Source organism: Halichoerus grypus, chromosome 14, assembly GCF_964656455.1.
Source record: "Halichoerus grypus chromosome 14, mHalGry1.hap1.1, whole genome shotgun sequence".
NCBI lineage: Eukaryota > Metazoa > Chordata > Mammalia > Carnivora > Phocidae > Halichoerus > Halichoerus grypus.
In genome coordinates this window covers 63,749,473-63,774,203 of record NC_135725.1, presented here as the reverse complement: position 1 = coordinate 63,774,203, position 24,731 = coordinate 63,749,473, and the positions used below count along the sequence as shown (strand labels likewise).

At 36.6% G+C, this 24,731-nt stretch overlaps 1 protein-coding gene across 5 annotated transcripts in view; it reads left to right on the top strand.

Annotated features, from left to right (window-relative positions):
- TEX10 (testis expressed 10) overlaps positions 1-24,731 on the top strand; it is a 61,008-nt gene that overhangs the window by 25,880 nt on the left and 10,397 nt on the right. For 4 of the 5 annotated variants that reach the window (XR_013443778.1, XR_013443777.1, XM_078061520.1 and 1 more), the window contains exons 6-11: positions 2,106-2,344; positions 3,069-3,204; positions 5,323-5,498; positions 6,796-6,973; positions 12,893-12,981; positions 14,702-14,835. Coding sequence is in view for 3 of the 5 variants with exons in the window: in XM_078061520.1 (XP_077917646.1) it covers positions 2,106-2,344; positions 3,069-3,204; positions 5,323-5,498; positions 6,796-6,973; positions 12,893-12,981; positions 14,702-14,835 (952 nt within the window). In the remaining 2 variants the exon portion in view is untranslated. Of the gene's footprint in view, positions 1-2,105; positions 2,345-3,068; positions 3,205-5,322; positions 5,499-6,795; positions 6,974-12,892; positions 12,982-14,701; positions 14,836-15,996; positions 16,522-24,731 lie in introns of those variants that run through there. The other variant, XM_078061521.1, reaches the window with a different exon arrangement.

Sequence of the window (24,731 nt, the reverse complement as noted above, 5' to 3'; positions counted from 1 at the left end):
AGTAATAGATTATGCTACTTGAGATAAACCTAGGGTAGATCTTGGTAAGCTCTACTTCTGAAGAAATGTGGCAATTAAGTTTTTGTGTGGTCTAGTTAATGTTAAAATGTGCTTTGGTTTTGGGCACTGGGCAATTTGGCAAAAAACCTTGTAGTAATTTGGGTTTGTGGTGTGTAGACTGCTAGTTATCTGTCCCATTCTCATTCATTCCTTTCTTAAATTCCAGTGTTTAGCTAGGAATAGGTCTATACAAAATAACTGGATTTCCTGCTGCTTTTGCAGCTAGGCGTGGTCATGTGAGTAATTTTCATTAAATAGCTTGGACTTCTCCTTCTGGTGTCAGACTTGTACTTTGAGTTGTCTGTTGGCTATCTCTGCCTGGAATTACACCAGAGACACTACAAGCTCCACATATCAAAAGTAATATTTATTTTCTGGATCTCTGCTCCTTCATTTATCTAGTCACCAGTGCTAAAACTTTTGATTCCTCCAATTCCCACCATCCCCAAACTCATATACATGTATACACTTAAACAAACTTCAAATCCGGCTAATTTTTTTTTTAAAGATTTTGTTTATTTATTTGAGAGAGAATGAGAGAGCGAGCGAGCACATGAGAGGGGGAGGGTCAGAGGGAGAAGCTGACTCCCCGCTGAGCAGGGAGCCTGATGTGGGACTCGATCCCAGGACTCCAGGATCATGATCTGAGTCGAAGGCAGTCGCTTAACCAACTGAGCCACCCAGGCACCCCAAATCCAGCTAATTTTTATTCTTCGTAAATGGTCCCGCCTTCTCCCAGTCCATACAACATTGACCTTGGTTCTTGAGATCGTCATGTCTTGCCTAGATTGCTACAATAGCCAAATAACTGCTTCTTTGTTTTTGTTTTTTTTTTTTTTTTAAGATTTTATTCATTTGAGAGAGAGAGCACTAGTGAGGGGAGAGGCAGAGGGAGAGGGAGAAGCGTACTCTCCGCTGAGCAGGGAACCCAATGTGGGGCTCAATCCCAGGACTGGGAGATCATGACCTGAACAGAAGGCAGACACTTAACCAACTGAGCCACCCAAGCACCCCTGCTTCTTTGTTTATAGTCTTGTAACTCTGATTTTTCCTTTTCTGTCTCCACAAATCACCCATCTGAAATAAGTTTTCAACCATGTTACTCATGTGGTTGCAGAATTAATTTTAGTGCCCTTAGCCTCCCTGACTCTTTGTAATCTGGTTCCATTTTACCTTTCCAGGCTCATCTGTCATTCCTAACCCTACATTTGATGCTCTGATAGCACCAGATTTCTTTTATTTCCCTTCCCATGCATTCTTGGTTCTTCATTACTGTGTCCTTGCTCATGCTTGATATAGATTAACCTTTTCCTTTAAAATTGGTCAGATTTTTTATTTTAATTAACTTTACATTTTTTGAAACCTGAAATAAATAGGCTTTGCTGTTGAATATGCCATAGTCTGAAATAGGTATTTATATTCTAAGTTGCAATTTCTGTTTTTATTGAAAGTATTTATTTGAGATTTTTTTTTTTTTGAGATTTCTTTTTTGAAATTTCTTTGAAGCTTTGAAAGAAATTTGTTTTATTTGGCTAGGAAAAAACGATTTTAATACGTGTATCGTGTAAGTTGTTTCAGAACAATGCTTATCTGGACCAGTCTCCTTATGTCACACATATGGAAATTGTGGCCAGGAGAAATTAGTGATTATGTGGTGAGTTAGAAGCAGAGTCAGGATCTCCTGTGACCTACATCCAAATATAAGTATCTGCTTTAAAAAAATCTTTAAGCATGTTGAGGTTCTCAAGTCTTATCTCCAAATTACGTTTAGGATTACCAAGCATTGTTACAAGGGCCTTTACTTTTTGTGTGAAGAGGAATTTGGGTAATGAACTGAGCAGTATACAAATTCATGTCTTCTTAACAGCCTAAAGGAATGGTTTATTTATAAAACGATGGCCTAAACCTTGCCTCTGTACCTGTCTTCTTGGCAGTTTATTTTAGAAGGAAATATTTTGACCCATTGATAGATTATTTTAAGTATTCTAAGTGAAGCAGGCATGGTAGATATAACACTTTATAGATGTGTCTTTGTTTATTTTTAGCATCAAGCATTGCACGATTCTCTCCAATAATGTAGATCATCTATTACTGAATTTAACACTGTCTGATATCATGGTCTCCCTGGCAAATGCCTCAACTTTGCAGAAGGATTCCAATTGGATAGAAATGATAAGGAAATTTGTGACAGAGACCCTTGAAGATGGCTTTAGGCTAAATAGTAAGCAGCTGAACAGATTGCTTGGGGTATCATGGAGATTAATGCAGATACAACCCAACAGAGGTAGGTGTTACTGCTTTGTCTTCTTAAGAGAGGAGCTCTTACGCATGCTGTTAGGGTCTAGCTTTGAATTAATCACTTTCAGACATTCCATGAGTCAGGTTAATTACATTCAAGCCATAAAAGGTAGCTTGTATAAGTATAAAGGACTATCTACTTGAACATCGAAGTTTTTTATGGCTCAGAGAATCTCTATCAGTGAGTAGGTGCACTCTGAAGCAATATGGTAACATTTCTAGTAGATTACAGACTTGAGTAAAATAAGATAGGTATTACTAAGAGGAAATGCCATTGAGCCTAAGAAATACCCTTCTCTGGTCTAGTTTGATTAGAAATTGAGCACTTTTCCCTTTTACCTGTATAGAATCCTCTACCTTTGTTCTAGCCTGAAGTTATGTCACATTAAGTTCTTTTTTAGTGTGACTTACTAATTCTTTTCATTCAAAAACAAAGCTTTCCTGTTTGATTCCCATCTTATTCATCTTTCTAATATCCTGGTTGTCATCACTACATAGGTTTGTTGTCCCTTAGGAAAATTTATACTATAATCTCTGGTTGGTTTGACTTTTATAGTAGGTCCTTGCTACAGGACTTCAGTGGTAGTTACCAGTTTGTAACTAAGATCTGCTTTATCATAGGAACAAAGTAAAGTGCTTCTGTGCTTTTAGAGGAATTAGAGCTGGTGAAGAAATATTTTTGCTTCATATGAAGTTGTTTTTGTTTTTAGAGGCTACAGAGTCTCTCATCAAGGCAGTTTATACATTGTATCAGCAGAGAGGCCTTCTCCTTCCAGTTCGGACTTTGTTACTGAAGTTTTTCAGTAAAATCTATCAAAAAGAAGAACTGAGATCTTACAGAGTCAGGTAAAGTTTCATTTATTTTGCCTTTCTTTTTCTTGTGGGTTTTTTTTTTTTTTAGTCTATTTAAATAGGACAAAAGAGTGATAAAATCTTTGGAGGAGTTCACTTTTTATCTCGTTTGGTTGCATGTAAGAAAAGATATAAAATTGTATAAAGAAGCATATATAATGGTGCCAGTAATCTTTTTGTATATAACCAAGCAGACAAGCGGATAAAAGCCTCTTTGAGCTTGTATTTCCACTTGTCCATTTATATCTTAAGGACAGTTGGAATAACCTGTAGCAGCCTCAGCCTTTCTTTTGCTTTCCATAAAAATTATGGAGGTTGAACCACTAGCCCTTAATTACATTGGGTTATATGGAGTAAGAATGAGGACGATAGAAGATGAGAATGTTTCTGGCTTAGTTTGGTGCTATCAAGGGAGATGGACAACACAAAGAGTAGAATTAAGGAATTAATTTTTTGATGTGAGTTTGAGGTATATTTCAGATAGGAAGATATCTTTTTTAAAAATTTTTTTTTTTTTTTTTTTTTTTTATAGATTTTATTTATTTATTTGAGACAGAGAGAATGAGAGAGAGAGAGAGCACATGAGAGGGGGGAGGGGCAGAGGGAGAAGCAGACCCCCTGCCGAGCAGGGAGCCCGATGCGGGACTCGATCCCGGGACTCCAGGATCATGACCTGAGCCGAAGGCAGTCGCTTAACCAACTGAGCCACCCAGGCGCCCCAGATAGGAAGATATCTTGAGGCAGAAGATAAGGGTTGGGGATACCTCAGCATACATAGGTAGTTGAAACATTTGAGTCTTTAGTACAAACCAGGTGCTTTTCATAATTTATCTAAATCTCATACTCCTACTATGAGGTGTAGGTACTGTTACTTTCGTTTTATAGGAGGAAACTGAAGCTTAGGTTAAATAAGTTGGTGAGTGTCCTATAACTAATGGGAAACAGAGCTGGGACTTAAGTTCAGGCCTGTGTGACAAAAAGGTCATGCTTAAATCATTAAGCTCTTGAGGTGCAGCAAAAGTGATTGCTGTTACCTGAGTAAAGAGACATTGGAGCTTTACCAGGTACAAGTACAGTTGACCCTTGAACAATGTGGGGGTTAGGGACACTGACACATACCCCCACCCCACCCACCCCCTGGCGCACGGTCAAAAATCTGTGTGTAACTTTTGACTCCCCCAAAACTTTAGTAATAGCCTACTGTTGACTAGAAGCCTTACTGATAATAACAGTTGTTATACACATATTTTATGTTACATACATTATAGTCTTAAAATTACATCTGACTTCTTAGATGTATTTATGTTACATATTTTCTTTTTTTTTAGATTTTATTTATTTATTTGACAGAGGGAGACACAGCGGGAGAGGGAACACAAGCAGGGGGAGTGGGAGAGGGAGAAGCAGGCTTCCCGCGGAGCAGGGAGCCCGATGTGGGGCTCGATCCCAGGACCTGGAATCCTGACCTGAGCCGAAGGCAGACGCTTAACGACTGAGCCACCCAGGCGCCCCTATGTTACATATATTCTTAAAGTTACACCCTAACTTCTAAGAAGAATATAATATTTTCAGTATTTCTAGGCTATGCACTTTGTGAGGTTTTCAAATTGTTGCAGTTCTCCAAAAAATTTTCCAATATATTTATTAAAAAAAAAAACAAAAAAAACCTGCTTGTAAGTGGAGCCACGCAGTTGAAACCCATGTTGTTCAAGGGTCAGCTGTGTACTGAAGAACTAAAAATAACACAGGTTCAAAGCCATTTAGTCTGGGAGCACCGTTTATTGAATGCATCAATGAGTTAATATAGTATAATAGCTAACAATTAAATAGTAGAGTAGTAGTGTCTGTGTTTTTTAAGATAAACATACAATTTAGATAGTGCCCCAAATTACATGGTCTTTTTAATTTAGTGGGTAAAACCCTGGAAAATGCTATAGCTAAGTAAACAATGCTGCCATTCTTAGAAGCTCTCAAATGTTTAAATGAGTACATGTGTTCTTGGTAGATGATTTGTTACTCTGTGGTATATTCAGGTAAAAAAATTTTTTTTGTTTAAACTTCCCTTGTCTTTGGAAATTATACTTTATTTTTTTCTTATTTGGTGTTTCTTAGATATCGTAGTAAGGTGTTATCCCGTTGGCTGGCTGGTTTACCATTGCAGCTTGCTCACCTTGGTTCCCGAAATCCTGAGCTCTCAACACAGCTTATTGATATCATCCATACTGCGGCAGCACGAGCAAATAGAGAATTACTAAAAAGTTTACAAGCTTCTGCTCTGCGAATCTATGGTAAGGGTTTAACTGTGTAGGTAGCCATTGATCTACCCTGATTTAGGAAGGAAGTTTCTAAGGAGAACGCTTTAGGTTTGCCTTTCCTTTAAATTATTATAAATTGGCCATACCATGGTTAAATTGCCAAAACAAAATAAAATTTCAAACAGTAAATTCATTTTCAATAGTAAGTATTTTTTATTAGGATAGTTTTAGAAGGTTTAGTGGTTGTAGATGCTTCTTGGATTCTAAAATTGTCTTTTCAGCCACCTGCTGTTCACAAATTCAGAACTGATCAGGAATTTTTAAAAAATTCCTTTGAAGCTTTGGCAGCACAATTACTTAATCATAATGGATATCCTGTATGACTTCCATGTATTTATATTTTTTTTTTCATCTCTGGAACTATTTCACATTTTAAGCAAAAATACCAATAAGAGCATACCAGGATATATATGTATATATAATTTATTATTGAGATGTAGTTCACATATGATAAAATTTGCCATTTTTCAATGTACATTTCAGTGTTTTTAACATATTCCCAAAGTTGTGCAGTCTGTCTGATTCCAGAATATTTTTATCACCCCAAAAAGAAACTATACCCATTAGTAGTCCTTCCCAGCTCCTGACACACAAATTACTTTTCTGTCTCTATGGATTTGCCTATTTTGAACATTTGTTATAAATGGAATATTATAATATGGGGCCTTTTGAATCTGGCTACTTTTATTTAATGTACTGTTTTCAGCATTCATGCATGCTATAGCGTGCATGTATCTGAACTTTATTTTTTTTTTTTATTGCTGAGTACTGGTATTCCATTATATGGATCTTTCACTTATATTTATCCATTCATTAAGTGAGGGACATTTGGTTTGCTTCCACCTTTTTGGGGTTATATTTTTAAGTCTTTTTTTTCAATATTGCTTGTATGTATTATCTTTTGCTTTAAATTAGGTTGATATTGTAACTGTCACTGTTTAGCAAAAGTGCTTGTTTTTTACTGTTTTACTTTGTGTTCAATCCCTTTACCCTTATATCAAAGTTCTTATTTCAAACTGACACTTGGATATTATGGAATTATTACAGTGTTAAATATATCTTAAAATAATGATTATGTTCATTGTTTTACTTTAGAAAATAGTTTAAGTTAAACATACACTTTATGATAAAACTTTTTTTATGTAGTTGATACGTTGGAATTCAGTTTAACACAGTAAAAAGTAATCTTTATTGATTTAACCTCTGTGTATCTTTTATATCTTTATAAATTCATCTTTTATGAACTTAATATGTGTACCTACCCCACTAGATCCACAAGAAGGCACTGTGGTGGTTCTCCCAGCAGAGTCTCAGCAGCGTTTGGTCCAGCTTGTATATTTTCTACCCAGTCTGCCTGCTGATTTACTTTCTCGGTTAAGTCGTTGCTGTATTATGGGAAGACTCAGTTCAAGTTTGGCTGCCATGCTTATTGGGATACTGCACATGAGGTAGCATTCTCAAGTGAGCTGTATTTGAAGTATATAGTCTTTTTCCCCATGCCTTTTACTGGCGATATGTAAACTACAGAACACTTCTAAGGTTACATACTGCTACTAACTTCATTTGCTCTTAAAGCTGTTGATATTACTGCTAGATAGAGTAAGCTCACTAAAGAAAGACTGTTTCAAGTTTTTTAGTGATTTGTATAGATAGACATTGTCTATAATTATATTTGTATAGACTTATACAGATTTGAAATTATCAAAAGCATGAAGTAAGGGTTCAGTGGCACGTGAGAGAGTACTGTGCTTAAATCCTTCTGTTTTATGGAATTGTGATACACATCTTCTTTTCAGGGACCTACAAATTTAATGTAGCTGGTGAGATACATATGTTTGTGGACTCAGACAAGGAATCATTTGAAATCTTTTTTTGTGTGTGTGTGGTTGAATATACATAATATAAAACTTAACCATTTTGACCAGTTTTAAGTATACAATTAAAACTGTACAGTGACATCAAGTATTTTCACATTGTTGTGCAACTAACACCACTGTCCATCTCCGAATTTTTTTTTTTTAAAGATTTTATTTATTTATTTGATAGAGAACAGGAGAGAGAGTGAGAGAGAGCACAAGCATGGGGAGCAGCAGAGGGAGAGGGAGAAGCAGGCTCCCCACTGAGCAGGGAGCCCAATGTGTGGGGCTCAATCCCAGGACCCTGGGATCACGACCTGAGCTGAAGACAGACCCTCAACTGACTGAGCCACCCAGCCGCCCTCATCTCCAGAACTTTTTCATCATTCCAAACTGAAACTCTGCATGCATTAAACAATACTCCTCATTCCCCCTGCCCCCAGCCCTTTAGTAACAACTATTCTTTTTTTTTTTTTTTTTAAGATTTTTTAAAAATTTATTCATTTGAGACACAGAGAGAGAGAGCATGAGCAGGGGGGGAGACAGAGGGAGAGGGAGAAGCAGGCTCCCTGCCGAGCCAGGAGCCCGACGTGGGGCTCGAGCCCAGGCCCCTGCAATCATGACCTGAGCCGAAGGCAGATGCTTAACCATCTGAGCCACCCAGGCGCCCTTAGTAACCACTATTCTATCTTCATGCTTTTGATTATTCTAGGTACCTCATATAAGTATAATCATACAATATTTGTCCTTTTGTGTCTTGCTTATTTCACTCAGCATAACTCTTCAAGGTTCATTCATGTTGTATCATATATCAAAACTTCCTTTTAAAGGCTGACTTAGGGGTGCCTGGGTGGTTCAGTCGTTAGGCATCTGCCTTCGGCTCAGGTCATGATCCCAGGGTCCTGGGATCGAGCCCCGCATCAGGCTCCCTGCTCGGCGGGGAGCTTGCTTCTCCCTCCCCCACACCCCCTGCTTGTGTTCCTGCTCTGGCTATCTCTCTCTGTCAAATAACTAAATAAAATCTTAAAAAAAAAAAAAAGCTGACTTAATGTTCCATTATATGTATATACTACATTTTGTTTATCTGTTGATGGACACTTGGTTGTTTCCGTCTTTTGGCTATTGAGAATAATGCTGCTTTGAACATTGGTGTACAAATACCTGTTTGAGTCCTTTTAATTCTTTTGGCTATATACCCAGAAGTGGAATTGCTGGATCACATGGTAATTCTCTAATTTTTCGAGGAATTGCTATACTGTATTCCACAGTGGCTGTATCATTTTACTCTTAAATTTCTTTTTTTTAGATTACTAGACATTTACTGTTTATTTCAGAGAGAGCGTGCGCATGCACGAGCAGGGGGGAGAGGGAGAGGGAGAAGCAGACACCCCACTGAGCAGGGAGCCTGATGAGAGACTTGATCCCAGGACCCTGGGATCATGACCTGAGCTGAAGGCAGATGCTTAACCGACTGAGCCACCCAGGCACCCCTACTCTTAAATGTTTTATAACCAATTAATAGTGTTTCATATTGCAAGTGTTCAAAGTATCCTTAAACACATTGTGTTTGTATTTTAGGAATAATATTTTTATTTTTACTTATTATTTATTTATTTTTAAAAGATTTTTTTTTTTTAAGATTTTTTACTTATTTGTCAGAGAGAGAGCGCGCACAAAGCAGGGGGAGCGCAGGCAGAGGGAGAAGCAGGCTCCCCGCTGAGCAAGGAGCCCGATGTGGGACTCTGTTCTAGGACCCTGGGATCATGACCTGAGCCAAAGGCAGATGCTTAATCACTTAATTGACTGAGCCACCCAGGCATTCCTATAGATTTTATTTATTCATGAGAAAGAGCAAGAGAGAGCACAAGTAGGGGGAGGGGCAGAAGGAGAGGGTGAAGCAGGCTCAGGGCAAGCAGAGAGCCCAGTGAGGGGCTGGATCCCAGGACCCTGAGATCACGACCTGAGCCAAAGGCAGACACTTAACCAGTGGAGCCACCCAGGCGCCCCAGGCATAATATTTTTAGTATTCAGTAGTGTTTATTACTGATTGCGGCTCATGGACAGGGTCTAATATGGTTTTAGGCAGAAATTGAAATCTAGGCTGTACCTAAAGAATTTAAAGACTGACTTCCTTGTGTTTTCTTATACATACAAATCTAGCCCAGTTAAGTAGGAGTAGCTCACTCTATTAGTAGACTTTCTTTAGCTTCTTTGACAGTCTCTTTTTACCAGTATAGGACATATGTTGGAATCTAGTCACCTAAAGTGCGATTCATAACTGATGATAACCTTTTCTTTTAGCAAAAGAGCGCTATCTGCAGCATGTTTATATGTGAAAATTCAGTGTTACATTTCTGTGTGCACGTGCATTAGAGAACGACTTGGTCTTATTTCTAAGTATTTTAAGCATTTATTAGTTTCCCATGTTTTCCTTTCCTAGGGGAACAAAAATCCTGCTCCTTGTCTAGTAAGCAATTATTCAGTGTTAGGCCTTTAAAAAAATTAGATGTTCTTTTTCTGCTCCTGAAGTGGTTTTGTGTTTATTAACTTCCAGTAGAGGGCACTCTGTTCCTTTGATATAACTCGTGAAGGATCTGTTTTAAAATTGATTTAAATTAACCTTTTGAACACTTCTTGAAACTGATTCTCCTTGAAAGCTATATTTAATGGCTTTATCAACATTAGTTATGATTCACTTTGCTTAATAATTTTTGTCAAGGATGTTTTCAAATTTTATTTCTTGTGGAGATTTGTGGTAACTGTTAAGAAAATGAATTTACAAATAATAGTAGGGGTTCATAATCTTTTTTTTTTTAAGATTTTATTTATTTGACAGAGAGATAGTGAGAGCAGGAACACAAGCAGGGGGAGTGGGAGAGGGAGAAGCAGGCTTCCCATCGAGCAGGGAGCCTGATGTAAGGCTCGATCCCAGGACACTGGGATCAAGACCTGAGCCGAAGGCAGACGCTTAACAACTGAGCCACCCAGGCGCCCCGGGCTTCATAATCATTAACAGCAGATTGTCATTGTAGTTAAAAGTCGGCCAAGTTAAATTTTGCTTTTTAGCAGAGTCTATTTAGGTAGACTTCTCTTTCTGTAGATGTATTGTTCTCATTCAAACCAGTTTTTTTTTTTTTTTTTAAGATTTTATGTGACACAGAGAGAGCGAGGGAGAGAGAGAGTGTGCGCATAATCGGGGGGATGGCAGGCAGGGGAGAAGGCTCCCCACTGAGCAGGGAGCCCGATGTGGGGCTCTATCCGAGAACCCCAGGATCATGACCCAAGCCGAAGGCAGCCGCTTAACCGACTGAGCCACCCAGGCGCCCCCAAACTAATCTCTCTTTTAAAAAATAATACAAAAGGGCGCCTGGGTGGCTCAGTTGGTTAAGCGACTGCCTTCAGCTCAGGTCATGATCCTGGAGTCCCGGGATCGAGTCCCGCATCGGGCTCCCTGCTCGGCGGGGAGTCTGCTTCTCCCTCTGACCCTCCTCCCTCTCATGCTCTCTGTCTCTCATTCTCTCTCTCTCAAATAAATAAATAAAATCTTTAAAAAAAAAAAAAAAAAAAAAAATAATACAAAATTAGGACTTCTCAACTTTCTTGGACCAATGACATTATCATTGTATCAATTCCTAGATTCAGAATTTAACAATGTTTATTTCCTTCAGACATAATGCTGGGTTATTTCATACCTGTTTTTTTTTACTTCAAAATAGCCCTTTTTCTCCTTGACCATGACTATAAAGTCACTGTTTTTTATAATCGTCTACCTGTACTATTATAATATCCCATCTATCTTGTGCAGTATTGCCAGATTAATTTTCCTGAAATAGTCCTTTAATTCTGATTTTTTTTATTACATTAATTGGATTGTGAGATAGGTTCAATTTAGGTTTTGTAGTTCTGACGCCGTTTGTCTTTATCAGAGTGAGTTCACCCCAAAGAATATAGTTTGTTCCATGTGTGAAAAACCCATCCAGTGAAAACTGTTTGTATACATTTTATCTTTTGGAAGGTATAGAGTTGTTGCCCCTACCTTTTTTATTGCCCACTTACAGTTTTTTAGAGTTTGACTTTTCACCCCATAGCATTCTGCTTGTATTTTTCCATTTGCTTTTGCTCATTCCCAACCCTTTCTGCCCCTAGTTTATTTACAGCTAGATTGGGACACATAAGACATAAATGTTGAGAGGTAATCTGCGTTGTTAGATAAAAATCTTTAACAAGGGAGAAATTTTGGGACTAAGAAATTTGGCTTGGGTTTTAAGTGGTGAATATATGACCTGCTCTGCCAGGAACAGATTCACTTTACTTCTTTTGCCCCATCTTACTCTCAGAAGTATTCTGGCTTGGACAGTACATATGGTTATAATTTTAAGGACATTATGCTATGTTGCTTATCATTTGTTCAAAGTGGACTCTTAAACGGATTTGCTACCTCTTTTAGCCACTGGATGGCACAGTTGACCCCCCCCTTCCCCTGGGTTCAAAAGCCTATTTGCTTTCTAACTACCATTTTGTACTCCTTTCCATTGTGCATTTCTGACTTTCTTGTAAACTCTTACCTTTTGATATTCCCTCTACAGTCCTTTCCTTACTGTGGGAATAATACTCAGAAAGGTATTTCCATTATTTAAACTCCCCAAATTTAAAGAATATTAATAAATATAAACACAACTATTTTAACAGTAAAAATAATTAAGTGCTTTTAGTTGAATTAGAAACTCCTAATTTTGTCAGATATTTTATTTGGATAGCTGTGATAAAATTTGTAGCTTGTTGGATCTGATCGTTCTCAGCATCCTCCCACCCCTTTTTCTTTCCATATCTAAGGCTGAAATTTGCTTTTTCTTTAGCCTTAACTTGAAGAGAGTTTTTAAAGGAATCACTGGAAACTGATCCCAGAGCAGGAACCAGATAATCCTCATTTAATGAGAAGCTGCTTTACATTTAGCTATTCCCTAAGTACCCTACCAATACTTGAGCTGCACTATTACGAAGTAGGCCCAGTTACAGCTTTGCGAAGTATAGGAACACACAGTTATCGTAGAGTGGCTTTACAAGGAATATTCTTTACCTAATCAAGACAGTTTTTATTTAGTTAGGTAGGAAGCTGGAGTTTGTTTAAACTTAGCTCATTTAAAATGTAAGCAAGGTAAGACTATAAAAATCAAGTAGCAGCCATACCTACTACTAAAAAGCAAGACTTAATTTTGGCTCCTTAGAGTCTGATTTTCAAGTGGTGTGGAAATTTTCTAAGTTACACCATATATATGGACCAATTATGCTTTTTTATGAAAACTTTACATAAATATAAATATGTTAGAAGTTAAATTTTCCATATTATGGTACTTGAGCCTTTACATATAAAGTGAATATATACTCTGGGTTTTTAAGTTATTGATGCAGATTTGTTTTCAATAAAGAAAAATTGTTATATAATGTGCTATTTTTCTAAAGAGTCTTCAACTCAGTCACTTCTGGTAATAATTCTCCCATTGTTTATTATAGATCATCATTTTCTGGATGGAAGTATTCAGTTACAGACTGGTTGATGAGTGATGTGGACTATTTCAGCTTCTTATTTTCAACACTTACAGGTAAAGACATTCACCTGCCAAATTAAGGAAAGGCAAAACCTAGCATGAAAATTCTCCTAAGATACATTGTCTTAGCTGTTTGGGTCTAAGTTTTGAAGATGATAAATAATCTATCTTGAAATGATTTTTATTGACTAATTGAAAATCTTTGAAGGAATATTTGTACTCTCTATTGTCGGGTTCTTGAGGCAGGGATATACATGATTTATGTTTAAAACTCTCTAGAGTACACGTACTCTGGGGATTATTTGAATATCACGTGATTATATTTTTCTTTCTTGGTCTTATTTCTCAACTTTATTATCGTGGTTTACAGTGAATTGGTTATACTTAACTCTTTTTCAAAAAAATTTTAAGATTTTATTTGAAAGTGAGAGCGAGAGAGAGAGCACGAGCACAAGTGGGGGGAGGGGCAGAGGGAGAAGAAGGCTCCCTGCTGAGCAGGACCCTGGGATCATGACCTGAGCCAAAGGCAGACACTTAACGGACTGAACCACCCAGGAGCCCCTACTTGACTTTTTCAGATAGCCAGATGCAAACCCCATTGCATACTTTAAAAAAATTGGTGAACAAATATCCATCTTAAACATGTTTAAAATGTTCCACCTGATAGAAATGTACATCAGGTTTCGATTAGCCATTTTCTACATTCCGTTAGCTCTCAAAGCAAAATTAGTAAGATGAATCTATAAATGTAAGCTATCTGTGTAAGTATTACTATTGTTTTAAATGATTGTACTATTTCAGCATTTCTGTTTTATATTTAAATGATGAAGATGAGATTATTTGAAATTTTCTGAAGACTTGAAGTTAGGAAACTTAATGGATAGGTTAAGTCAGACTCCAAAAAGAACTTGACAAGTGCTGGTAATGAGCTAAATACAGCAAGATAACGACTGCATACAAGATAAATGAGTTTATTTGATAGTTTTGGATATGCACATTTGAGATGGGAGGCACAGACTTCATGTTTTAATAGTAGTACAGTCAGAAGGTTTAGTGGTTTTGGAAAGCTCATTAGGAGTCAGTAGTGTGATGTGGCCATCAAACTACATGAGGACTCTTTCAGCTGTGTCCTGGAAATAACAGTGATCTGAACATCAAAGCAGACCACATTGCCGGTATTCTGATCATTCTGAGCACTGTCTTCTCAGGAGAGACTGTCAGGTTGTGGATGAGGGTTAGACCAAATGTAATAGGGGTGGTAAGAGAATCAAATTTTGTTGTATAAGGTATGGTTAAAGGAACTACACATGTATTATTTAAAAAATCCAGAAAGGTTTAGGAGGGATAGAGTGGTTTTAAAACACTTGAAGGGCTATTATATAAGAAAATATAGAGATAGTATATGTATGAAATCATACATCATTTTACTTGTTGATTTGCTGTTTTAAACCTACCAGTATGGGGAAAGTGTATGCCTTTCACATTTTTTTTAAAGTAAAAGTGGTAAAGTTCCTAATATAAGGGGTAAAACCTGTTTCTTGCTGTATCATATATTGGGCCAGATCACATTCTTTGTGTACATAATTGTATGAATTTTACTGCCTCCATTGCTAGCAATTCATTTTTTTAAAATATATGAAATGAAGAAATTCAAAGAAAACAAAGTAGCATGAAGAAGAATTTAACTTGAAGGTACATGTTAACCTCTGTTTTTGAAAAATATGAGGAATGTCATTTGCTTTGTGATTTTTTATTGTCTTTATTTCCAAATTAGGGTTTTCAAAAGAGGAGTTGACTTGGCTCCAGAGCCTTCGAGGAGTTCCTCATGTCATCCAGACACAGCTTTCCCCTGTGCTGCTTTACCTCACCGACTTGGATCAGTTTTTACATCATTGGGATGTAACAGAGGTAAATAGTGCATTTAAAAAGAAACTCATGATTACTAAAATTCTGTTAATCAACCACCAATCGTTACTATATATTAGGATTGCCTTATAGGAGGTACTCTTAGAGATAAAGAGTAGTGTAAGAGAGGATCCATGTTCTGAGAGTGCTTATGATCTTGGATAGGAGATCTAAGTTTCTAAAAGAGTGTTTTTCATTATAGGTTGCACTACTAGACTAGAATAAATTAGCAATTTGAATGGTAGAGACAAATTTATTTTTTTTTATCTAGTATAGAATAGAATAGGATAGATGCTTCTATGGAAAAGGGAGAATTTGACTCAGGTATTGAAGGATGAGTAAGACTACTTGGATTTGGTATCCTCGGAGGTGGTGTTTTTTAAAAAACAGAAAAGATTCTGTAGTTCCTTTGGTTTTGAGAATTAGTACATAGTTTGTTAAAATTAATATAAATCCCTCACTTTCGTTAAGTTTTAAAGTTCAACCTACAAATCTTATTTTTAAGATAAATATAATGAATTTAAGCTATCTTTGAAAATGGGACCTTTGGGGGCGCCTGGGTGGCTCAGTCGTTAAGCATCTGCCTTCAGCTCAGGTCATGTTCCCAGGGTCCTGGGATCGAGCCCCGCATCGGGCTCCCTGCTCCGCGGGAGGCCTGCTTCTCCCTCTGCCTCTGCCCCTGCTTGTGTTTCCTCTCTCGCTGTGTCTCTCTCTGTCAAATAAATAAAATCTTTAAAAAAAAAAAAAAAAGGGACCTTTGTTATATTTTATTCCTTTTACAAATTTAGTTAAAATTTTAAATCATTTAAATAGCTTTTAAGTATATTCACTAATTGTCAAGTAGTTCAATTTTCTGACAGACCTTCACAAATGTTAAATATTAAATATATAATAAATTAAACTTTATAAATATGATAAATCTTTATAACTTAAGTTTTGGTGTTGCTTATAGTAAAAATCAGATTAAAATCACAAGTCTAAATTCTAAATTACATGTTTTAAATTGGAATTATTAGGCTGAACTTTTACCCTAATAGGCCAAATTGTCGTACATGTTACAAATATGTAAACTAAATATGCAAAAATATCATAAACATTAATACTAAAGATTTGATTTTCTAAGACATTTCTATAATAATTAATTTCTATTATTTATTTCTTCAGTTTCCTTTCCTGCATGAAAAATGCTTACCTGGTAAGAATGCACTTAAGTCATCTCAAGTAATTTTGGTTTTGAGCATTTTTTGCAAATTCTGATGTTATGTTCTCTGCTGGCCAATTTTCTTTTTTTCTTTTTTTCTTTTTTTTTTAAGATTATTTATTTGAGAGAGTGAGAATGAGAGAGAGAGAGAGTACACGAGAGGGGAGAGGGTCGGAGGGAGAAGCAGGCTCCTTGCCAAGCAGGGAGCCCGATGCGGGACCCGATCCCAGAACTCCAGGATCATGACTTGAGCCAAAGGCAGTCGCCTAACCAACTCAGCCACCCAGGCGCCCCAGGCTAATTTTCTTTTAATGATTCAGAAGGCCTCTGGTGAGGACACTGACTATAATCTTTTTTTATAGTTTATAATTGGTAGTCCAAAAGGTTTTTTTTTAAACCTCTTTGTCATTGTTCGCAATAGGTTAGTCTCCACATTCAAGTTACAGCCGACTTCTGTTTTGTTGATATACCAATTGAGTTTATTCAACTGATCTGTTATTTACTTCTTTCATTCTATTCTGAATATCCTTAATGTTTTTCCTGTTAGGACTGTACCTTCTGTAGATATTTAATGCACTTCTCATCTGGCTTTGTTTGAATCTGATCACAATACTTAAGTATGTCAGTTATATTTATCTTTATTGCCACAGTGCCTGGTAGTGTGTTTATGTGTAGGTTCTTAAAAATACTGGATTTTAAAAAGTGAAAAGAAATAATGAATTGGTTTAGCATCTGAAATTTTATCTACTCCATAGTAAATGAAGCGAGCTAAAACAGGCCTCCTAAGGTTAAGGCCTTGAATACTGGATTGGTGGGGTTGTGTTTGCAACAATAGTAAGAGTTTGTTCTTGTGTTTTATTTTTTAAATTTTATTTTATTTTATTTATTTATTTTTTTAAGATTTTTTTTTATTTTTTTAAAGATTTTATTTATTTATTTGAGAGAGAGAGAATGAGAGACAGCATGAGAGGGAGGAGGGTCAGAGGGAGAAGCAGAGTCCCTGCTGAGCAGGGAGCCCGATGCAGGACTCGATCCCGGGACTCCAGGATCATGACCTGAGCCAAAGGCAGTTGCTTAACCAACTGAGCCACCCAGGCGCCCCTATTTTTTAAATTTTAAAAAAATTATTTTTTTAAAGATTTTATTTTTATTTGAGAGAGAGAGAGAGTGCAAGCATGAGCAGGGGGAGGGGCAACATGAGAGGGAGAAGCAGATGCCCTGCTGATGAGGGAGCCTGATGGGGGGCTCGATCCCAGGACCCTGGGATCATGACCTGTGCTGAAGGCAGACTCTTAACTGACTGAGCCATGCAGGGCCCCAGTAAGAGTAGTTTTAAAGGACAGACTGTATCTAATGTATTTAAACCATTATGATGTATTTGAGAAAGCACTGTATGGGGATTAGTGGGCTCCCTATTCCAGGCATAGGTTTGCCATTGTCTAGTTTTGCAACTTGGACAAGTCATATAACCTTTATCTGATAATTTAAATTTTTCATAAGCACATTGTCTGTGTAAAGCCAACATATAATTGTCATAAAAATGTTATCAGCTGTATTTCTGAAGTAACATTTGGCAAGGATGTGTATTTAAACTTCCAGGTTGCTGTCTTTGAAATGTTAAGACATAATTAGGAAAAATCTGAAAGACACATTTTCGTTTTTGAAGTTCTTAAGCGAAGATTGCAATTTTCTTTTGGATAGATTTTGTTATTTAAGTTGGCCTTTTCATGTAAAAATATTTGAAATACACATAGTTTTTCACATCCTTAATGCATAATTTTATTTTTAATTATTTCACTTGAACAAGTTATTAGGACAGTGGGATTGCTCATTTGTTTTGTAGTTTTACCTGCCTAGACCAAAGTGATTAAAAAAAAAAAAATCAGACATTTTTTTAGTAGGTATTATTCACAAAGTACAATTCAGAATGGAGATAATAAAAAGTCTTCTTCCATTCCCTCTCAGCAACCCTTTCTTCTTCCCAGTTTCTAAATATATTCTTTCAGATATCTTCTATCTACACAAGTGACTGAGTATATTATTTTGGTTTTCTTTTATAGAAGTAACATACTTTATCTGCTAATCTGGACCTTGCCATTTTCATTTAGTATCTTTGTGATTATTCCTTCTGAGCACTGAAGGAAGAATTGTGTGACCTTCCTGTTAATGATGGAAACTCTAGTTAACACGGAAGAATCATAAAGGAAACAGGAATCTCTGTACAGAGATACCTTTTACAAATGGAGACTTCTATTCCAGAGCCAGTGAAAGGTTTTAAGGTTAATGTTGTCATTTACAAAAATATTGGATGGTTGTAAAAGAATGTTTTTTAACATGGATAATCTTTGAATAATAGTAATAAAACATAAATCCAGTTTAAGAAATAGAACACTTTTATTATTTTTTATTTTTTAAACATTTTATTTTAGAGAGTCGGGGGAGGGGCAGAGGGAGAGAATCCTCAAGCAGACTTACCGCTGAGTGTGGAGCCTGACATGGGGCTTGATCCCATGACCCGTGAGATCATGACCTGAATTGAAATCAAGAGTTAGACACTTAACCAACTGAGCCACCCAGGTGCCCCTGAACATTTTTATTTTTGAAAACCCTGTGTACATTTCCCCTTTGCCTTCAGAGTTAACACTGTTTTAAATTTTGTTTATCATACTCTTGTTTCTTTATTGTTTTACCATATTAGCACATAACTCCAAACTGTATGGTTTAGATTTACATTGTATTAAACTTTTAAAAAGTGAAATATTTTTCAGTGATTTGCTTTTTATTTAGTACCCTCTTTAAGTTATGTATGTTATTAAGGAGGGCACATGATCTAATGAGCACTGGGTGTTACATAAGACTGATGAATCCGTGAATTCTACCTCTGAAACTAATAATACACTATATGTTAATTAATTGAATTTAAATAAATTTAAAAAATAAAAGTTATATGTTAATATGTAAGCAGTCATTCATTGTTTTCATTGCTGTGGTATCCTGTTGTAGTAAGATACCATGATTCATTGTTTTCATAGTTTGAGTATTTTTAGCATTCCATTTTATCTCCACCGTGGCATATTAGCTGTGCTTCTCTTTTTTATGTTTTTAGGTGTTTGGTCTTTAACTTAAGACAGCCTACCTTCAAATTATACTATACTCATATCGTAATATAATGTGTAATAATATTTTATAAGGTCATTCTTACGTTAGTTTTTCTGTATGTAATATCTTTTTTTTTTCTCTACATGTTTTCAGGATAATCCTTTTATCACTTTCTTCAGCAGCTCAATTGTATTAATGCCTTGGTGTTATTTATTTATTTACTTAAGATTTATTTATTTGTCAGAGAGAGAGAGTGCGTGCATGCACAAGTAGGGGGAGTAGCCGGCAGAGGGAGAAGCAGGATCCCTGCTGAGCAAGGAGCCGGATGCGGGGCTTGATCCCAGGACCCTGGAATCATGACCCGAGCCAAAGGCAGACACTTAACCCAGGCGTCCTTTTTTTTTCTTTCTTTCTTTCTTTTTTTAATAGCTTAATGTTAGCTGAATGTTTTTTTTTTTTTTTTTTTTTTTTAAGATTTTATTTATTTGACAGCACAAGTAGGCAGAGAGGCAGGGAGAGGGAGAAGCAGGCTCCCCGCTGAGCAGGGAGCCCGATGCGGGACTCGATCCCAGGACCCTGGGATCATGACCTGAGCCAAAGGTAGCCGCTTAACCAACTGAGCCACCCAGGCGCCCTGGTTGAATGTTTTTTTAGGCATATAATTTATTGTGTTGGGAAAAAGTGTCGGTCATTCCTTCAAAAAAATGTTTTGGGTCCCTTTTTTGGACTCCAATTACATGTATGTTAGATTCTTGACATTTTCCTGTAGGCCTTTGAGACTTTTTTTAAACACCCTTTCCACTGTCTCTTCAGAAAGTATGCTGTGTCTTCAAGTTCACTGATTTTTTCTGCATTATCTAATCTCTTAAATCCAACCAAAGATTTTTTTTTTTTAATTAAGATTTTTTTTAGAACAATTCTAATTACACAGAAAAATAGAAGTGAAGGAACAGGTATTTCCCCTATACAATCCCTCCCCCCACACATGCATAGACTCCTCCATTATCAACATCCCCCACCAGAGTGGTACATTTGTTACAATTAATTTAAGATTCTATATTGAAGTAATTACCCAAAGTCCAGAGTTTACATTATGGCCCACTCTTGGTGTTACACATTTTATGGATCTGGACAAATGTATAATGCCATATTATCCATTAATCTCATACAGAGTGTCTTTATTGCCCTAAAATCCTATGTGCTGTGCCTGCTCATCTCTGTGTTCCCCAACGCCTGACAACCACTGATTTTCTTCTTTTTTTTTTTTTTACTGTCTGTAGTTTTGCCTTTTCCAGAATGTCCTATATTTGGAACCGTACAGGATATAGCCTTTTTATATTGGCTGTTACTTTCACTTAGTAATATTCTTTAAGATTATTCCATGTTTTTTTGTGGCTTCATAGCTCACTGCTTTTTAATGCTGAATAAAGATTGCATTGATATACCAGTTTATGTGTTCACCGACTGAAGAACATCTTTTTTGCTTCCACATTTTGGTAATTATGAATAAAGCTGTATAGGTTTATAAACATCCATGTGTAGGTTTTTGTGTAGACATGTTTTCAACTCCTTTGGGTAAATACCAAGGAAATGGTTGCTGGATCATATGGTAAGAGTGCATTTAATTTTCTAAGAAACAACACAGTGTCTTCTAAAGTGGTTGTACCATTTTGCAATCCTACCAGCAGTGAATGAGTTTCTGTTGCTCTAGATCCTTGCCCGCATTTGGCGTCAGTGTTTTAGATTTTGGCCATTCTAATAGGTGTGTAGCATTTCATTATCTAATTTTGATTTCCCTAATAACATACGATGTGGAGCATATTTTCATGTTTATTAGCCATATCTCTTTGGTGAGGTATCTGTTATGGTCTTTGGCCCATATTTTAATTGGGTTGTTTTCTTGTTGAGTTTTAAGTGTTCTTTGAATATTTTGGGTAACAGTACTTCATCAGATAGGTCTTTTGCGAAGATTTTCTCCCAGTTCTGTGGCTTGTCTGTTCATACTCTTGACATTATCTTTTGCAGAGCAGAATTTTTTAATTTTAATGAAGTCCAGCTTACCATTTCTTTCTTCCCGGCATTGTGCCTTTGGTGTTGTATCTAAAAGGTCATCACCATACTTAAGGTCATTTAGGTTTTTCCTCCTGTGTTATCTTCTAAGCCAGTTATAGTTTTGTATTTTGCATTTTACATTTAGGTCTGTTATCCATTCTGAGTTAATTGTTGTGAAGAGTCTAGATTTATTTGCATACAGATTGTTGAAGCACCATTTATTGAAAGGTCTTTGTTTCATTGTCAGAGATCACTTGACTAGTTGGGTCTGTTGCTGGGTTCTCTATTCTGTTCCATTAATCTCTGTTCTTTGACCAGTATTGTAGTATCTTGATTACTGTAGCTGTATAGTAATTTATGAAGTTGGGTAGTGTCAGTCTCTTAACTTTGTTCTTTTCCTTTAATATTGTATTGGCTGTTCCTGGGTTTTTTCCTGTCTAAATAAATTTTAGAATCAATTTGTTGGTACCACAAAATGATTTACTGGGATTTTGATTGGATTTGCATTGAATCTATAGATCAAGTTGGGAAGAACTGACATCATGACATTATTGAATCTTTCCCATGAACATGAAATACCTCCGTTTATTTAATTCTTCGATTTCATTCATCAGATTTTTGTAGTTTTCCTCATACAGATCTTGTACATATTTTGTTAGGTTTATATCTAAGTATTTCTGTTTTTTGGGGTGCTAATATAAATTTAATTTCAAATTCTACTTGTTCATTGCTGGTATTTGGAATGTGATGGACTTTAATATATTCACATTGTATCCTGTAACCTTGCTATAATTACTTATTAGTTCCAGGAATTTTTTTTGTCAGTTGTTAAAGATTTTCTACATAGCCAGTTCATGTCATTTATGAAAAAAGACCAACAAGTGAATTTTTTAAAGTTTAGATAATGTATTTTTTATCTCTTTTTTCTTTAACTTTTTTTTCAAGTGACCCCTATACCCAACATGGGGCTCGAACCCACAACCCCAGGATCAAGAGTCACATGCGCTACTAACTGAGCCAGCCAGGCGCCCCTTCTTTATCTTAAACGTATTTGAAGTAATAGTTGTTTTAAAGTTCTTATCTGCTAATTCTGTCATGTCATTATGTTGTTTGGTTTAAGAGAGGTGGGCTGTCTTGTCTCGTTTTTACCTTTTGTAGTATTGGTTGATGATTGTTGAGAGACTGCCAGGCAGGCTCCCTTCTGAGCCGGGAGCCCAGCGTGGGGCTCAGTCCCAGGACCGTGGGACCATGACCCGAGCCGAAGGCAGACCATTAACCGACTGAGCCACCCAGGCGCCCCCAAAGAACTTTATGGACTGTTTGACATAATGCCCATAGCCCATACTTTAGTTTGTAGGTGTTACAAACAAGCATTCCGGTTATAGAACTATAATCTAGTCATCAAAATCAGGAAATTGAGATTGGTATGTTACTGTCATTTAATCCTCAAACCTCAATCCTATTTTGCCAGTTGTCCCAATAATTTGTTGTTGTTTTGTTTTTTTAAAGTAAGCTCTGTGCCCAATGAGGGGCTTGAACCTCATGACCTTGAGATCCAAGAGTCATATGCTCTGCTGGGATTTTGATTGGATTTGCATTGAATCTATAGATCAAGTTGGGAATAGCAAAAGAAAACACTCCAAATTATTCATAGCATTCAGTTGTAATGTCTGTTTCATCTCCTTCTATTTGGTATAGTTCCTCAGTCTTTCCTGGTCTTTTGTTGACCTTGATACTTTGAAGAACATTGGGACAGTTATTTTGTAAAATTTTCCTTCCATTTGGGTTTGTGTTCCCTCATGGTTAGATTCAGGCTTTACAAATTTGGTAGGAATATGACACAAGTGTTGCTGTGGTTTTCTAATTGCATCCTGTCAGGTCATGCTTGGTTTCAATTTGTCCCATTAGATAGATCCTCGCTTTGATCTCTTGATTAAGTGCTGTCTGCCCCACTTCTCCACTCTTTACTTTTTCTCCTTTGTGATTAATAATTTATGAGGAGATATTTTGAAACAGTGTTAATCCCAGTCATTTTTTATTAGTCTTTATTTATTTGTGTTAGTATGGTTTCCTATTTTACTCAGTGAGTCACTATAAAATTTAGTGGCTGTTTTGTTCTTTTGACATGTGCTCATTTTTTTCTTAGTACTTCCTTTTACTTTCTTGTACCACAGATTGTTCCAGATTTATACTTAATTTTCCCTGTCCCAGCCCTGCAATCAGGTATTTTTTTAAAGAAGCCCAGTTTTCTGTAAGTGGAGAATGGTATTTTGAAACCAACTTAAGGACTCTGGGTGTGGTCATCACTATTGGACCTTGGTGCTCCCAGACTGTCATGGACAGAAATCAGCAATTTAACACCAGGGTTCATTCTAGTTGTCTTCTTTTCCTCTTGTACCTGCCTTTTCTGAAGGTGAGAATCTTGGCTTCCATTATACTTAATATAATTTACTTGATCAATTTCTTTGTCTATAATTAATCTCCTTTTGGTTCCACCCCTGTCCATGCAGGCATCTTCCTGACCCCATTTGAACTCCCAACTCATTGGGGACAGTCTGCCTCTATTTATTCATGAATGGCCTTCCCTGGGTCACTGTATCTCTCCTACCTACTCCAGTGCTGATGTTTACCTGATTCAGCCCAACGCAATTGCTCTGGAAGGGAAAGGGGTGGTGGAAAGGAAGGGATTAAATGGTCATTTATTAGCAAATGGGCCTTTTCAAATGTGATTTATCCTTTATTAATGAAAATATTCACTGTTTTGAAGTAGGACGATGGCATTAGAAATATGTTTTTACATTGTTACTTAAGCATAAAAGAAAATAAAAATTGCCATGTGAAAACTGGGTGCTATTAATTTATAAGAGGTTTTATAGAGAAATAATGCATAGAGCTGTTGATTTTTCAGGGTTGATTGACAGTTTCCTTGAATTTAGTTTGACTGTCCTCTTGCTAGAGTGATACTCTTTTTTTATTTTTTATTTTTTAATTTTTTAAATTAACATACAATGTATTATTTGTTTCAGGGGTACAGGTCTGTGATTCATCAGTCTTACACAACACCCAGTGCTCTAGAGTGATATTCTTATTTCCACCAGCTTTGTCTTTGTCTTTCTATGTGATTCTTTCACATATTTCACTTCTGGCACTGCATTCCATCTGCTTCTGGAATTGTGTAATGATGTCTCTGAAGAACTTGATGTTGTCCTTTCCTCCTGTTTCCTTGAGAACTTAGAAAATTAAAAATACTAAGGATTTGACCCCCACTTTCCTTATATTTTCTTTTCCTGTGGACTGTTCTCTTCCTTTTACCTTTGGGGAATAGGAGGCAGCATTATAATTAATTTGAACAGGATATTAGCAGTTTCTGGATCATAAGTGTTTTTCTATGGTACATTTTTCTACCAAATGGAAAAAAGGCTTTTGTCAGCCCTTCGTTCACATCATTCAGATCTTTCTCTTTTAGTACTTATAGTAGAAATATGGTCTCTACCTTGGTGGATTGAAGCTACTTTTTTAGGGCTGTGAGAGAGGAGTTCCTCAGTCT